This window comes from Pristiophorus japonicus, chromosome 1, assembly GCF_044704955.1.
Source record: "Pristiophorus japonicus isolate sPriJap1 chromosome 1, sPriJap1.hap1, whole genome shotgun sequence".
Taxonomy (NCBI): domain Eukaryota; kingdom Metazoa; phylum Chordata; class Chondrichthyes; family Pristiophoridae; genus Pristiophorus; species Pristiophorus japonicus.
In genome coordinates, this window is record NC_091977.1 from 459,416,980 (window position 1) to 459,434,820 (window position 17,841).

Below are 17,841 nucleotides of genomic sequence, written 5' to 3' on the forward strand. Positions count from 1 at the left end.
ACTTGCATATTTATAGTTTGAACATGAATATATAATACAAACAGCACTCGCTTCTCCAAAGTAAAGTGAATTAACTAACTTGCCTCATACAATGTTCGATTTCCATTTTTTATCTTGTTCAGCAATATGTTAGGGCATCACTACTGATTCTATAATTCAGGAATTCTTTGCATTAATTCTCAGGATATGGGTATCTTTGGCAAGGTGGCATTTATTGCCCATTTCTAGTTGCCTTTGAGAAGGTGGTGGTGGGACTTCTTCTTGAAGCACTGCAGTCCATCTGGTGAAGGCACTCCCAACACTGTTGTCAGGTAAAGAATCCAAAGATTCTAACCCAGCGACTATAAAGGAACAACATATCTGGCCAAGTTGGGATGGTGTGTTACTTGGTGAGTAACTTGGAGGTGAGGGTGTCCCCATGCACCTGGTACCCTTGCCCTTCTAGGTGATGGAGTTTGCAGGTTTGGGAGCTGCTGCCAAAGAAGTCTTGGCGACTTGCTGCAGTACATCTTATAGATAGCACACACTGCAGTCATGGTACGTTGATGGTGGAGGGAGTGGATGACGGATGGAATGCTAATCAAGTGACTATTTTGTCTGGAAGGTTTTGAGCTTCTTCAGTGTGTTGCAGCTTATTATTCCATCATATTCCTGACTTGTGTCTTGAAGGTGGTGAAAAGTCTTTCGGGAATCAAGAGGTGAGCCACTTACTGCAGAATACCCAGCATCTGTCCAGCTCTAGTAGTCATGGCATTTATGTGGCTGGCCCAATTGAGTTTCTAGTCAATGGTGACCCCACTGAATGTCAAGGGGAGGTGATTAGCCTCTCTCTTGTTGGAGATAATCAATGCATGGCACTTGTGGGTATACTATTAAGAAAACGTGCTTTAAACAAACAACTAGAGTACTCCAAATGTTAACTTACTGCTCCTGAAACCCAGTTAGCATAATCACTGCAGAGATAGGCTGCAAGGTTGGCAATTTCATTCACTGTACCAAGGCGACCCATTGGGATTCTCTTTAGCATTTCTTTTTCAAACATACCACTTGGGTCAAGTCGGCTAAAGGCACCCTAAAAATAGAAAATTCAATTAAAATCTCTATATATTAAAAACTGACTAGGCAAACTTAATTTGAAAGTCACAACATATTTAATTAAAAAACATTCTTAGCTCTCGCTTGAAGTATAATTATTCCAGATGTAAATAAAGAAAATAAATAATAGTCCTAACATTTTTAGCATATTGTAGCTTTTAAACACAGTGCCATTAATGCTCAGTGTTTACCTGGCCCAAGGTCTATGCAGGGCTTACAAAAAGAAAACTGATCTGATTGGAAGATAAACAATTCAAAAATGAAAGCATAAAGATTTCTGATTAACATTTAAAATTTAACCATTTCATATCTTTTTCTGCTTCAGTAGCTTACATATTTATGAGATCACAGCACTGTTATGATACATTAGTCCATTCATTTGTAAACCTCGCCTAAAGGGGAAATCTATTAAAATTACATTAATCCTTGCAAATGAACAATCGTGTTTAGGAAAATAGAATGGAAAATTTGTTCTCGAGATGTGACTGACACTGGAAAGACAGCATTTACTGTCCATCGCTAGTTGCTCTAAGGGCATTAAGAGTCAATCGCAAATGCTCAAGTCTCTGGAGTAGGACCTGAACCCACAACCTTCTGACTCAAGAGGCGAGGGTGCTACCAACTGAGCCACGGCTGAAATATAAACAGAAAATGCTGGAAATACTCAGCGGGCCAGGCAGCACCTGTGGGAGAGAATTCATAATGTCTTGCTTGCTAGTCCAATATCATAACCACTAGAATCATAGAATGGTTACAGCACAGAAGGAGGTCATTCTGCCTGTCACTCCTGTGCCGGCTCTTTGCTAAAGCACTTCAGGTAGTCTCACTCCCCCGTAGCCTTGCAATTTTTTTCCTTCAGGTACTTATCCAATTCCCTTTTGAAAGCCACGATTGAATCTGCCTCCACCACCCTTTCAGGCAGTGCATTCCAGATCATAACCACTTGCTGTGTAAAAAACTTTTTCCTCATGTCGCTTTTGATTCTTCTGACAATCACCTTAAATCTATGTCCTCTGGTTCTCGACCCTTCTGCCATTAGGAAGTTTCTCTCTACCTACTCAGTTTAGATCCCTCATGACTTTGAACACCTCAATCAAATCTCCTTTCAACCTTCTCTGCTCTAAGCTGACAACTCTCCTGCTTTAAAATTTACAAATATGGATTTGGTAATACAACTGTTCCAAGATTATTAATACACTCCGGAAAATTTCAAACATTAGTTTTTTTAAATGCATATGGATTCTGAAAGCTACCATAGAAGATTAACAGGCATAAAGATCAGACCACATTCCTAATTGCTCAATCACCTCAAGGTCAAAATAATTTTAAGGACCAACTTTAATACATTTTTTAAGAAATCTTTTTGACATAATTTTTTTCATTGACCAAGTGGATTAATAATTTATAAAGATTTCCAAACACTGGTGCCAGTCTCAATTGAGATTCTAAACTCCGGGCATTTTCTTGCAGTATAAAACTGTTTGTTTGATGTTTAATGATACATATTCAAACTTCAGCTTTGACCAGTAGGAATTTGACTAAATGTAATGTTATTGAAGTTGACATTCAGTAATTTGTAAAATCTAATGTAGCTACTAAAATCCCAAGACATTCAGCTCCACTATAAAACCTTGGTAGAACTGACTGTTCATTTTTGGTACACAGGTGAAAGCTTAAGACACTCAAACAAAAGGATTACTTTCTGGTGATATTACAAACATGTTGCAGAAATGCTATATTAGTCTAAACTCTGCTCAGTTAGACAACCTTTTCTGTCCTGAGCTTAGGTAACTTCAAGTGCTGGTTGCTAGTGTGTTTGGGTAATTATGCCAAAAGCATTAGTTTCAAGAGCAGCCACGTACACTTGTGTAGTACCTTCAATGTAGAAAAATGATTCAAAGTGCTTCACAGAGGCATGATGGGAAAAAGTGGACACTTAGCAAAAGTAGGTATTAGAAGTGACCAAAACCTTAGCCAAAAAGGAGAGTATCTGTTTTCCGGAAAGGGATACTTATCCCATTAATGTTCAGCCCCTGTGGCACAACAGGATTACAACTGAAATCTCCCTCTGTTCACTGGGTGAAAAGATACACGCCAGGTTTCTCAGCACAAAATATTGGTTCATAGCTTGCCAATAAGCCTAGAAAAAGTGGCCATGTAAGCTTACAGTGCCCATTTTTTGACTTCTTGTGAAGGAATATTCATACGACTGAATCTTGCAAACTCTAGGTTGGATCCAATGGGTAACTAATAGATACCTTGAAGATAAAAAAATATCCCAAAGAGGCACTTCCTAATTAGGTGACAACAGTATGCAACGAGACAACTATAATAAGGATAGAGGTCTCACAAATGCCCCTTGTGAAGGACAGAAAAACTTGAAGGAATTGTACTGAAGTATCAGTGGGAAAATTAAAGATTTCCCATAGCCTAATGCACACTCCAGCAACCCTCATTTAGCTAGTGATCAGTAGCTTTATATTTGGACATTTATATATTTTTTTAAAAGAGACCCAGGGAACACCTGTCTGGTAAAGTTCCACAGGCAGGAGAAGCTTTGTTGGCAGCATTCGGTATAGATTTTTGGGTCAATACAAATTATTGATCGATATGTACCTGAGTTATGTGTACCTGGCATAAGTAAGCTCAAGTTCTACCAATGTAAAGTGCTGCTGCAGTCAAAGAACTGTCCACATCTCTCCAGTTTTGGAAACAATGGATTTCAACATGGAATAAGTCGGCCTCATCCAGCCCACAAGTTTGAAATGGTTTGGACCAGTTTGAGTCCAGGAGTTACCAAAAAGGTGACAAGCAAGGCTGAAGATTTTTGATGATTCTTCCACGTGGTTTCCCAAAAATCAGTGCCATTTGTTCGTTTTGATTGAATTCCTGAATCCCAAGCAAGAAGCTAAATCTCAGGTCCACCAAGTATCTAATTTGGTTTGTAACTCTACAGTTCCACATATTGACTGATTAGCTCTAAAGTCAGTTGCATGGATTACCACAATGATGTTGTGTGAAATAAATTCACTTTTACTCATGGTCATTGGTATGCGGCTGTTCTCATCGTGTGAGAGGGGCTGAGTCCACCCTCACCCAACAAGGCAAAGGTAAGGAGAAGCTTGGTACTGAGAGCATGTTTGAGGGACATGGCAAAAAATTTTCTTCTGCTGATGCTAAATGCTTGGAGGAATGGTAAATGGAGCTATTTTGGAGCCAAATAACAATTGTTTCTTGATCTAGAGAATACTGAGGTTGATTTTCCTCAATTGTATACCCTGGCTATGCCTATTTCCTAGGCACAAAGCAGAGGAAAATAGGTGGAGCTATATTTAGTCCATGTGTTGTTATCATTTTAATCCCCTTTATTGTCTTTCTACTTGGGCTTTATGGCTAGCCAAATGCCAATGCCATATAAAACAGCTTAAGAATAACAAGGCTACGGGTGCGGATGGAATCCCTGCTGAGGCGCTAAAATATGGCGGAGAGGCACTGTTGGCGCGGGTACATGACCTCTTCTCTCTCATCTGGAGGGAGGAGAGCATGCCGGGAGATCTGAGAGATGCAGTGATTGTGACCATTTTTAAAAAGGGGGACAAATCCGACTGCGGCAACTACAGGGGAATCTCCCTGCTTTCAGCCACTGGAAAAGATGTCGTGAGTTTTCCTCAATCGTCTTCTCCCTGTGGCCGAGGAGCTCCTCCCAGAATTACAATGCGGATTTCGTCCCTTATGGGGCACAACAGACATGATCTTTGCAGCGCGCCAGTTGCAGGAAAAAAGCAGGGAGCAGCGCCAGCCCTTAGACATGACCTTTTTCGATCTTACAAAGGCCTTTGACACTGTCAACCATGAGGGCTTATGGAGCGTCCTCCTCCATTTTGGATGCCCTCAAAAGTTTGTCAACATCCTTCGCCTGCTTCACAATGACATGCAGGCCGTGATCCTTACCAACGGATCCATTACAGACCCAATCCACGTCCGGACCAGGATCAAACAGGGCTGCGTTATCGCTCCAACCCTCTTCTCAATCTTCCTCGCCGCCATGCTCCACCTCACAATCACCAAGCTCCCCGCTGGAGTGGAATTAAACTACAGAACCAGTGGGAAGCTGTTTAACCTACGCCGCCTCCAGGCCAGGTCATAGATCACCCCAACCTCTGTCGTTGAGCTGCAGTATGTGGACGACGCCTGCGTCTGTGCACATTCAGAGGCCGAACTCCAGGATATAGTCAATGTATTCACTGAGGCATATGAAAGCATGGGCATTACGCTTAACATCCGTAAGACAAAAGTCCTCCACCAGTCTGTCACCGCCGCACAGCACTACCCTCCAATCATCAAGATCCACGGCGCGGCCCTGGATAACGTGGACCATTTCCCATATCTTGGGAGTCTCTTATCAACAAAGGCAGACATTGTTGCAGAGATTCAGCATCGCCTCCAGTGCGCCAGCGCAGCCTTCAGCCGTCTGAGGAAAAGAGTGTTTGAAGACCAGGCCCTCAAATCTACCACCAAACTCATGGTCTACAGGTTGTAGTAATACCCGCCCTCCTGTATGGATCTGAGGCATGGACGATGTATAGAAGGCATCACAAGTTGCTGGAGATATATCACCAACGATCTCTCCGCAAGATCCTGCAAATCCCCTGGGAGGACAGGCGCACCAACATCAGTGTCCTCGACCAGGCTAACATCCCCAGTATTGAAGCACTGACCACACTCGATCAGCTTCGCTGGGCAGGCCACATAGTACGCATGCCAGATACGAGACTCTGGCATCATACTGCTTTATGCGGAGCTCCTTCATGGTAAATGAGCCAAAGGAGGACAGCGGAAACGTTATAAGGACACCCTCAAAGCCTTGCTGGTAAAGTGCGACATCACCACTGACACCTGGGAGACCCTGGCCGCAGACCACCCGAGGTGGAGAAGGTCCATCCTGGGGGGCGTTGAGCTCTTCGAATCTCAATGCAAAGAGCATGAAGAGGCCAAGCGCAGGAGCGGAATGAGCGCGTGACAAACCAGCCCCACCGACCCTTTCCCTCGACGAATGTCTGTCCCACCTGTAACAGGGTCTGTAGCTCTCATATCGGACTGTTCAACCATCAAAGAATTCACGTTAGGAGTGGAAGCAAATCTTCCTCGATTCCGAGGGACTGCCTATGATGATGATGATGGTGGAATTCTGTAAACTAATTTTCATCATTAAATTTCTAATTAAATTCTAGAAAAAGAATAGTCAAAAAAGTTATATATCCTGATTCCCAGGAACTAAATAATATATCATTACTAACTGCTGATACTATATTATTAAACTAATTTTAACCTTTAGGTTACTGAGAATGAATGTGAATACAGTGGACAACAGAATCAAGCTAACAAAATAAATGTACACAAAAGATTTTGCAATCTGGAGAAACATAAGAAATCAATTAAGAAAGACTTGAATAAGAAATATGTTAAATGGCTATTTCACAGACAGTGTTTGTTCTAAGCCCAATTAGCAATACCTTTGTTTTAATAGGTCCTGGCTGAATCACATTAAATCTCATACCATATCGACCCCATTCAGCAGCAAGTGATCTGTAATATTAAACAAAAACAAAAAATAGATTTGTAACATTTCTGCCTTAGCTGAGAAAAAAAAGCACTATCTTTGAATTAATCATTGTATCTTGGGAATGAACAAAAAATATTTTACAGGAAGTAAAAATCATCTGAAATTTACAGTATGTTTATTATGTCTATCAATCTTTAAAGACATCAACACTACGGCCCAGATTTTACTGTCAGCGGTAAACGAACAGCGCTCGCTTACAGCTTCCCAGACTTTGCGTGGGTTTTTGAGCAGCGGTCATCGGGCATCTGAAATAGCGCAGCGCCCTCTACAGTAGATCTGTGTGAACTGGGTAAGCAACAGTGTGTCTCTTCAACCAACCAAATTAAAGAATCCTCACTGAGTCACGCAGAGTCTAAATCAGGAAGTTAGTTAGAATATTTCAAATCAAAGTAAAATCATTCAAAATAAAGTGAAATAAAAAGAGGCAAATAAAGATGGGATTGAGAAAGATAAAATAGATACAGTAAAAAAAATGTTTAATTTTAATTTTAAAAATATCTCCAATAATTAAAATCTAAAGGAAGGAGACTTCACACTTATAAAATTAAATTTTCAGTGCCAGACAGTTGTTTGGCAATAATTAAGATACATCATGTCATTAAAAATTAACTTATACTTGAATGGACAAGCCCAAACTTTTTCTGGCATGCTTAGTGGGTATCTAGTGGGCAAATACTGCAAATTCATGCCCTTACATATATTTCAATGCAAAGTCTAATGGTGAGGTATGGATATCGTGAAGCTTGTGGAGGAGCAGGGCAAATTGGACAGCAACTTCCAGCTTTTTGCGATTTACTACGCATGTGATTACGCCAGAAGTTGCTATCTGATTTACTCCATAATAATGGTGAGCGTTGACCGTAAAATCCGTGCCTATGTGTTATTGCTCACTTGTTCATGGCTTCCACTCCTGCTTTTGCTGAGGCACTAGGCATCACAAATCCTGATCCAGTCTCTGCATAGATGGTAGTAATCGATAGAAAAGCTGCACCTAAAAGGTATAGACATAGACATAGAAAATAGGTGCAGGAGTAGGCCATTCGGCCCTTTTAGCCTGCACCGCCATTCAATGAGTTCATGGCTGAACATTCAACTTCAGTACCCCATTCCTGCTTTCTCGCCATACCCCTTGATCCCCCTAGTAGTAAGGATCTCATCTAACTCCTTTTTGAATATATTTAGTGAATTGGCCTCAACAACTTTCTGTGGTAGAGAATTCCATAGGTTCACCACTCTCTGGGTGAAGAAGTTCCTCCGCATCTCGGTCCTAAATGGCTTACCCCTTATCCTTAGACTGTGACCTCTGGTTCTGGACTTCCCCAACATTGGGAACATTCTTCCTGCATCTAACCTGTCTAACCCCGTCAGAATTTTAAATGTTTCTATGAGGTCCCCTCTCATTCTTCTGAACTCCAGTGAATACAAGCCCAGTTGATCCAGTCTTTCTTGATAGGTCAGTCCCACCATCCCGGGAATCAGTCTGGTGAACCTTCGCTGCACTCCCTCAATAGCAAGAATGTCCTTCCTCAGGTTAGGAGACCAAAACTGTACACAATACTCCAGGTGTGGCCTCACCAATGCCCTGTACAACTGTAGCAACACCTCCCTGCCCCTGTATTCAAATCCCCTCGCTATGAAGGCCAACATGCCATTTGCTTTCTTAACCGCCTGCTGCACCTGCATGCCAACCTTCAATGACTGATGTACCATGACACCCAGGTCTCTTTGCACCTCCCCTTTTCCTAATCTGTCACCATTCAGATAATAGTCTGTCTCTCTGTTTTTACCACCAAAGTGGATAACCTCACATTTATCCACATTATACTTCATCTGCCATGCATTTGCCCACTCACCTAACCTATCCAAGTCGCTCTGCAGCCTCACAGCATCCTCCTCGCAGCTCACACTGCCACCCAACTTAGTGTCATCCGCAAATTTGGAGATACTACATTTAATCCCTTCATCTAAATCATTAATGTACAGTGTAAACAGCTGGGGCCCCAGCACAGAACCTTGCGGTACCCCACTAGTCACTGCCTGCCATTTACTTCTACTCTTTGCTTCCTGTCTGACAACCAGTTCTCAATCCATGTCAGCACACTACCCCCAATCCCATGTGCTCTAACTTTGCACATCAATCTCTTGTGTGGGACCTTGTCGAACGCCTTCTGAAAGTCCAAATATACCACATCAACTGGTTCTCCCTTGTCCACTCTACTGGAAACATCCTCAAAAAATTCCAGAAGATTTGTCAAGCATGATTTCCCTTTCACAAATCCACGCTGACTTGGACCTATCATGTCACCTCTTTCCAAATGCACTGCTATGACATCCTTAATAATTGATTCCATCATTTTACCCACTACCGATGTCAGGCTGACCGGTCTATAATTCCCTGTTTTCTCTCTCCCTCCTTTTTTAAAAAGTGGGGTTACATTGGCTACCCTCCACTCTATAGGAACTGATCCAGAGTCAATGGAATGTTGGAAAATGACTGTCAATGCATCCACTATTTCCAAGGCCACCTCCTTACGTACTCTGGGATGCAGTCCATCGGGCCCTGGGGATTTATCGGCCTTCAATCCCATCAATTTCCCCAACACAATTTCCCGGCTAATAAGGATTTCCCTCAGTTCCTCCTCCTTACTAGACCCCCCGACCCCTTTTATAACCGGAAGATTGTTTGTGTCCTCCTTCGTGAATACCGAACCAAAGTACTTGTTCAATTGGTCCGGCATTTCTTTGTTCCCCGTTATGACTTCCCCTGATTCTGACTGGTTAGAATTAGGCCCCTAATTAGGCCATTAGGCCCCTCGAGCCTGCTCCACCATTTAATAAGATCATGGCTGATCTGATCATGGACTCAACTCCACTTCCCTGCCCGCTCCCCATAACCCTTTATTCCCTTGTCGCTCAAAAATCTGTCTATCTCCGCCTTAAATATATCCAATGACCCAGCCTCCACAGCTCTCTGGGGCAGAGAATTCCATAGATTTACAACCCTCAGAGAAGAAATTCCTCCTCATCTCAGTTTTAAATGGCGCCCTTTATTCTGAGACTATGTCCCCTAGTTTTAGTCTCCCCTATGAGTGGAAATATCCTCTCTGCATCCACCTTGTTGAGCCCACTCATTATCTTATATGTTTCGATAAGATCATCTCCCATTCTTCTGAACTCCAATGTGTATAGGCCCAACCTACTCAACTTATCTTCATAAATCAAACCCCTCATCTCCCGAATCAACTTAGTCAACCTTCTCTGAACAGCCTCCAATGCAAGTATATCCTTCCTTAAATACGAGACCAAAACTGTACGCAGTACTCTAGGTGTGCCCTCACCAATATCCTGTACAGTTGTAGCAGGATTTCTCTACTTTTATACTCTATCCCCCTTGTAATAAAGGCCAACATTCCATTTGCCTTCCTGATTACTTGCTGTACCTGCATACTAATTTTTTGTGTTTCCTGCACAAGGACCCCCAGGTCTCTCTGTACTGCAGCAGTTTGCAATTTTTCTCCATTTAAATTATAATTTGCTTTTCTATTTTTACAGCCAAAGTGGATAACCTCACATTTTCCCACATTATACTCCATCTGCCAAATTTTTGCCCACTCACTTAGCCTGTCTATATCTCTTTGCAGATGTTTTGTGTCCTCCTCACAATTTGCTTTCCCACCCATCTTTGTATCATCAGCAAACTTGGCTACATTACACAAGTGAGCAGGTGCTACAAGAGCACAAGAAAATAATTATGTTCTCTATTTTGCACACTCAAAATTATACTCCAAGGATGTTTTACTTTGCTACCGGGTATGCTATACCTGTCCTGAAGTGGCTGATGTTGATAATAGCTGATAAAAGTGAAGAAAGCATTCCAATCCCAGCACTGGCATCCTTTGCATTAATACACATCACTAAAATTAAAACAAAATATGCAAGCAGAAAATACAGTGGAATATTTTACATGCATCTGAACAAGCAGGCAGGACCTCAGTTTACAGACTGATCGAATAATGTAGGACTGAAGTATCAGCCTAAACTATGGGCTCAAGTACTGAAGTGAGACTTGAATCCTCAACCTTCAGAATTAGAGGCAAGAGTACTACCAGAGCCAAAATGACCATCTTGTAATCTGTTGGTCAAAGTCAATCTGTTCTCTTGGAATACATGAGATTTTTGAACAACAAAACTTTTCCCTCACCTTTTTTTGCTTTAATCAATTCTTTTCCAATTTCTAGAGTTACATATGCAGTACCATTAAGAACAATATCTGTAATAGTTTTAAAAGCGTTAGCAGAAAGTCGTTCTGAGGGTGAGATGAAGTTTCCAGCAGCATTGTTTATTATAACCTAGTATGAAAGGAAAGAAAATTGCATTAAAAAGTTGTAAAACTTATGCCATAATGTAGCCCGCAGCATCAAAATGCTTTCTTGATTGGAGCTCCGGGGCTTTTATAATTGGGTACTGAGGCCTACTCGGCACCTATTCAGCAGGTACTTTGAGGGCTAAGAGCATGCTGCACGTTAGGCTCATTAAGCCCTCAGTTTCCATTTAAATTAAGCTGTAGCCATACAAAGTGACTTAGCACTCGTTTGCAAAGGGTGCTTCAGGGACCACACATCAAAAAAAAATTTAATCTGAATTTTGTAAACACACTCTGCTCTGTGGGCATTCCATGTGGCCCTTTCACTGAGCTAACCTTATCGAATAACGTTAAGGACAACTTCTTTAAATAATCGAGTGGCACTCCTGGCACCTAGCACATGACATGCTGGAGGCGCTATAGGCATCTGGCACCAGCAGCTAGTAAACCTTTTGGACAGCTGGTGTGGGGTGAGGGCTGAAGTATAACCTATGTTAGTACACCCAATTGATTTATCTTTGGTGATTTCTTTTGCAGACTGATCATAAGTAATATTTTCTCTTCCCTTTCTCAGTCATTATTGACTTTTAAAAATTATGTTTTGAACAGACCAATCACACGGACAGCTTTAATGGAAATCAAACACATTGCAAGATCACCTCATCTACATAATTCAAATGCATCTGTGGCACTGGTTAGCAACCAAAAAGGTTGATAGAGGAGGTCTGTGGGTGCTGTTTATTGAGTTGTCTGTCTGGATAAAATAAATGACATAGACAGCCATAATTTGGTAGTATACTTCTTCGGTGAATTCACTTTACAAAGATTTCAAACTTAAAAAAAATCATTTTGAGGTCATATGCATGTGGAACAAATGGTAATCCACTAAATGAATTATTAGTATAAAGAACCTTGATCATTACCAAGGCTCCAGAATTAAAATATATTCAACTGTCCAAAATGTTTATCCTAAGGTACAACAGATGCTTTCTTGGGGTTTTCAAAATACTTTGCAAAATTGCTGATTGCTCAAAATTGATTGTTTTTATAAATCATTTTAAAGTGATTGAGAGACTTTCATTTTACACACAGAACATAATGAATCCTCTTAAAAGAGAACAAAGAATAGCTTGCAGATGTTAAAAGAAAAAAATGAGAAATAGCAATGAACTGATGCATTCAAACAATAGGAAACTGGAATTTCAGCTACAACTTATTTATACGAACGAACGATGACTGACAGGGCAATGATCTTTTGCTCCATCGAGTCTGTCCCATACAATTGTGATACCTTGTGTATCACAACATTTTGGCTAGACTTTCCACTTCACATCACCCAAAACGGACATCTATTGCCCATTTTGAGCAAAAAGTGGAAACTCAGGCCTCAACATCGCCGGAAAATTAAGCCCCCAAGTTTCGGCTCACTTCGCCGAACTGATCGCCCACACATCGCCGATTTGAAGTTCCGGCACATTGCCATCACATCGCCGGGCTGATCGCTCGCAGAGAGCATTGCTGGATAATAGTTGCTTTTTCCGGGCTTTCCTGACCGAACTGGGCACTATGGATGCCATTTTGAATTTCGGAGGAAGGGAGGAGGCAGCTAAAACAAAAATCGAGCTAGATATTTGAGAGTTATTTAAGGGTCTTTTATAGATAGATCCACTCAGATTTATACTTATATTTAATTGTACTAATAGTAACTTAGTAGATTAGGCATTTTTTAACTGAAAAGTGCATTTATAGCAAGTGAAAATAATTATTGATAGTGATGAGGCCTATGCTTTCTGTGCCATTACTCGTAACTGCTCACACACTAGTTTCTGAAAGGATCAATCTAAGAGATGGTAGAATAATGCGGAGACAGAGACAGAGGAGGCGAGCATACAGCTGACGAAGGTACAAAGAAACGCAATCTTACCTCAACTTACTTAGAAACATAGAAAATAGGTGCAGGAGTAGGCCATTCGGCCCTTCGAGCCTGCACCACCATTCAATATGATTATGGCTGATCATTCACCTTAGTACCCCTTTCCCGCTTTCTCTCCATACCCCTTGATCCCTTTAGGCGTAAGGGCCACATCTAACTCCCTCTTGAATATATCCAATGAACTGGCATCAACAACTCTCTGCGGCAGGGAATTCCACAGGTTAACAACTCTCTGAGTGAAGAAGTTTCTCCACATCTCAGTCCTAAATGGCCTACCCCTTATCCTAAGACTGTGTCCCCTGGTTCTGGACTTCCCCAACATCGGGAACATTCTCCCCGCATCTAACCTGTCCCGTCCCGTCAGAATCTTATACGTTTCTATGAGATCCCCTCTCATCCTTCTAAACTCCAGTGTATAAAGGCCCAGTTGATCCAGTCTCTCCTCATATGTCAGTCCAGCCATCCCTGGAATCAGTCTGGTGAAACTTCGCTGCACTCCCTCAAAAGCAAGAACGTCCTTCCTCAGATTAGGAGACCAAAACTGAACACAATATTCCAGTTGAGGCCTCACCAAGGCCCTGTACAATTGCAGTAATACCTCCCTGCTCCTATACTCAAATTACCTAGCTATGAAGGCCAACATGCCATTTGCCTTTTTCACCGCCTGCTGTACCTGCATGCCAACTTTCAATGACTGATGTACCATGACACCCAGGTCTCGTTGCACCTCCCCTTTTCCTAATGCACCGCCATTCAGATAATATTCTGTCTTCACGTTTTTGCCCCCAAAGTGGATAATCTCACATTTATCCACATTATACTGTATCTGCCATGCATTTGCCCATTCTCCTAACCGGTCCAAATCACCTTGCAGCCTCTTAGCATGCTCCTCACAGCTCACACCACCACCCATTTAGTGTCATCTGCAAACTTGGAGATATTACCCTCAATTCCTCCATCCAAATCATTAATTTATATTGTGAAGAGCTGGGGTCTCAGCACTGAGCCCTGCGGTACTCCACTAGTTACTGCCTCCCATTCTGAAAAGGACCTGTTTATCCCGACTCTCTGCTTCCTACCTGCCAAGAAATTCTCTATCCACACCAGTACATTACCCCCAATACCATGTGCCTTGATCTTGTACACCAATCTCTTATGTGGTACATTGTCAAAGGCCTTTTGAAAGTTCAAATACACCACATCCACTGGTTCTCCCTTGTCCACTCTACTAGTTACATCCTCTTGTCTGAAAACGCGTGTCTTAGGAGGCTGCGCTTCCGGAAGGAGGTCATCGATGAGATTTGCCATCTCATCAAGGGGGATCTGCAGCCTTCCAGCACCATCAGAAGAACCGCACTGCCCGTGGAGGTGAAGGTTACTGCGGCACTATCCTTCTATGCGTTGGGATCCTTTCAGGCTTCAGCTGGCGACATCCGCGGTATCTCTCAGCACGCCCCACTGCTGCATTCGGCAGGTGACTGAAGCCCTTTACACTCGCAGGATGGGCTTTATAAGCTTTCCTATGACCAGGGAGGCACAGACTGGGAGATCTTTGGGTTTCTCGAGAATAGCAAACTTCCCCAAGGTGCACGCACATTGCCCTGAAAGCCCCTTAACAGAACGCAGAGGTGTTAAGTAACAAAAAGGGATTCCACTCCCTGAATGTGCAGCTTGTTGTCGACCACAATCAAATAATCATGACAGTAAATGTTACATTTCCTGGCAGCATCCATGATGCGCACATCCTACGTGAGTGCGATCCCTGGACTGATGGTCAATCAGCCAGAAGGTCACGGTTGGATGCTGGGTGATAAGGGATATGGCCTTGCCAGCTGGCTGATGACCCCACTGCGTAATCCCATCACTGAAGCAGAGAAATGTTACAGTGAAAGCCACATAGCGACATGCAACATCGTCGAAAAGACAATTGGAGTCCTAAAGCTGCGCTTCAGATGCCTGGACCACTCTGGTGGCAGCCTACAGTACCACCCTGACCAGGTCGCTGAGTTTATTGTGGTGTGTTGCATGCTGCACAACCTAGCTATAAGGAGAGGACAACTAATGCCAGATGGGGCTGCAGATCCACCTCCAGAAGGAGGGGAGACGGAAGAGCCAGCTGGCGAGGAGCAAGAGGCGGAAGATGCTGGTGAGGACCTCGGGGAGGCTAATCAGCCTGGCGATCTAGCCATGGTTCCACCTCCCTCCCCCACCAAGACTAGTATTCAGTGGCAGTTACGCGGCTTCTAAGCTGTTGCGTCAGCAGCTCATTTATGAACACTTTGCATGAACTTATATTTGGGATAATCACATTTACATTTGCGGTTAAACAAAAGTTGCATCTGCATTGAGTTACGTTTTTGCCTTGCCTGCACTGGCCAGGCATTTGCATTAATGCTTAACTTAAGTATACTTATGTTATTATAAGGGAATGCACAACAAATGCAGAACAATTGTTAAAATGTTATGCTTAACATAACTATAAAAGAATGCACAACAATTGTCAAATTCAATAAAAAAATTGTACTTAAAACAACAAATTTTTAATTTTTTTTTCTACGCTCTCTCCCCCACCCCCCCAAACAACTATGAACGAACATGAACTATAAAAAATATAACATTAACATTGCAAAAACAAGCCCCCTCCCTACCTGCGGCCACGTTTCTCTCCAGGTCCTTTACCACCCCGTGTTTTAACACCACCCGCCCGTTTTAGTCCCTGCAGACTGAGACGAAGCTGGCGTGCACCGGGCGACGGCAAGACTTCCTGCCATGGTGGAGGTGTTGGAGTGGAAGACAAAGCTGGCTGTTTGTCTTCGGAGTCAAGAGGAACTGTATCCTCCACACTCGCTTGAGTGTTTGGGGTTGTACTTGGACCCAACATGACACCTTGGGGTGCAGCGCCGTGTCCAGCCAGCAGCGCATGCCGAATGGCACTGGTTGCGGCGGTCTGTTCTCGAATCCCCTCCAGGGTCTGCCGTGCTAACTCCATTTGCATAGCAGACACGTTGGAAAAGTTAGAGGAGAACTGATTGAACCCCTGGAGAAGCTCGCGGCCTATCGCGACCGTTTCCGTGCACAGGGGGATCAAGCACTCCGTTTGCCCATCCGAGGTAGATGTTTGCTGACCTCGCTGACCCGGCCTCCATGGGGTCGGCGTGCGCAATATGATGCGCCTTGGCGTTGCTGGCTGCACACCCCTTGGTCCCGATGCCGCTTCGATTTCCATTGAGATGGCCGCAGGTTTATCACCCCCCTTCACAGCTGTCTGCAGCTGCTGCTGGTGCTCCTCCTCCTCCTTCTCTTCCTCCATGAGCTCAGTGGTGTTCAGAATGTTCTCAAGCTCGTCCACCTCCTCCTGCTCTTCAGCAGGTGGTGGTGCAGGTGCTGGTTACACCTCGACCAGCCTCTCAGGATGACCTGAAAAACACATATGACCTTATTACATAGCTTATTAGAACATAACGGTGCACATTAACGAGATGTTACATATCAATACATTTCACTACCCCAGAAAGTTGTAGCGGCTGCATCCCCTGCTTCTTATGCACAAAGGCTGCATGCATGACATGACATCATTCATATATTGCATATTGCATTACAATTACAGGACATTACTCACAAGACGCATAGTTGGGCTCCGCCAGACCACGGGTGGTGGCCAAACGGGTTTCGTGGCCAACGAGCGCGGTTGCATGCTCCTCCAGGTCAGTCAGCAGTTGAAGCTGAGCATAGCCCCCACCCCCCGCCCGGTGCGCCTCTGCTCTGCCCTATTGAGTGATATCTTCTTCTGCAAACGAGAGAAGAGGATAGCATAAGCTAATTGACTAGGTAGTACCATGGAGTTACAACAGTTTAAAACATTACATCTTGACACATATACATCTCTCTATACTGCAGCAGCAAGAGTGAAGCTCCCTCCACACTCCCAGGGCAGCTGTAGTATGGGGTTACATACAGAGTAAAGCTCCCTCCACACTGTCCCATCAAACATTCCCCCCAGGGCAGCTGCAGCATGGGGTTACATTCCCTCCACACTGTCCCATACATAGTCCCAGGTTCAGAACTCTGTCCGGATCGTAACATGTAGTTAATGTAAAACATTTTTGAATAATCAAATGAAATTCAATTCATTATTATAATTAAAATTTGCATCAGTACAATATAAAATGCAACTTACTCTTGCTGCAGCTACCAAGCTGTTCCAGCATTTCCGGCACTAGTCCGACCCCCTCACCTCATGGGATGCAGAGGACACCACTGCAGCGATCTCTGCCCAAATTTTTCTATAAACTCGGGGTGGGGGTTTCCCAGAGTCAGTTTGCCCCAACGGGAATGACCTCGTTGACTAATGACTCATTGGCCTCATCACTAAAGGGCTTCGCCCTCTTCTTCTCCCCCTCAGCTTCTTGATGCGTTTGCGACATCTTATATAACTTTTCTAATCTTTTATAAAGTTTTTCTGTTGATCTCTGCTTTCTTCCTCTTTGCCTTCCACCTCTCCCACTGCCCATCCCTGTGCCTTCGTGTACATGACCCCTGACCTCCCAAAATGCGGGAAAACCAGTCACGTAAAAAAATTTAAAAAATTTAAATCGCATGCGCAGTAGGCCGTTGCTAGGGAAGCTCTGGCCTTCCACATCGCGGGCCGTGCGTCATATCGCCGACCTTTCGCATCGCCCATTTCACATCGCTGGCCTATTGCCGAGTGGAAAATCAGAATCCAAAAAATGGACTATGTCCCAGTGATCAGCAAGGCTGAGACATTGTACATCGCTGGTCCATCGCCCATTTTTTGAGTGATAGACAGCAAAATGGAAAGTCGAGCCC

The 17,841-nt window shown here is 43.4% G+C and overlaps 1 protein-coding gene across 1 annotated transcript in view; it reads right to left on the reverse strand.

Moving 5' to 3' along the window:
- Positions 1 to 588: 588 nt before the first annotated feature.
- The window catches only part of decr1 (2,4-dienoyl CoA reductase 1, mitochondrial), a 61,902-nt gene continuing 44,649 nt past the window's right edge, over positions 589 to 17,841 (reverse strand). Inside the window, exons 5-10 of the mRNA XM_070886641.1 lie at positions 10,920 to 11,067; positions 10,540 to 10,632; positions 7,610 to 7,709; positions 6,609 to 6,681; positions 926 to 1,072; positions 589 to 681 (exon numbers count right to left, since the gene is read on the reverse strand). Coding sequence (XP_070742742.1) covers positions 589 to 681; positions 926 to 1,072; positions 6,609 to 6,681; positions 7,610 to 7,709; positions 10,540 to 10,632; positions 10,920 to 11,067 — 654 coding nt within the window. The remainder of the gene's footprint in view (positions 682 to 925; positions 1,073 to 6,608; positions 6,682 to 7,609; positions 7,710 to 10,539; positions 10,633 to 10,919; positions 11,068 to 17,841) is intronic.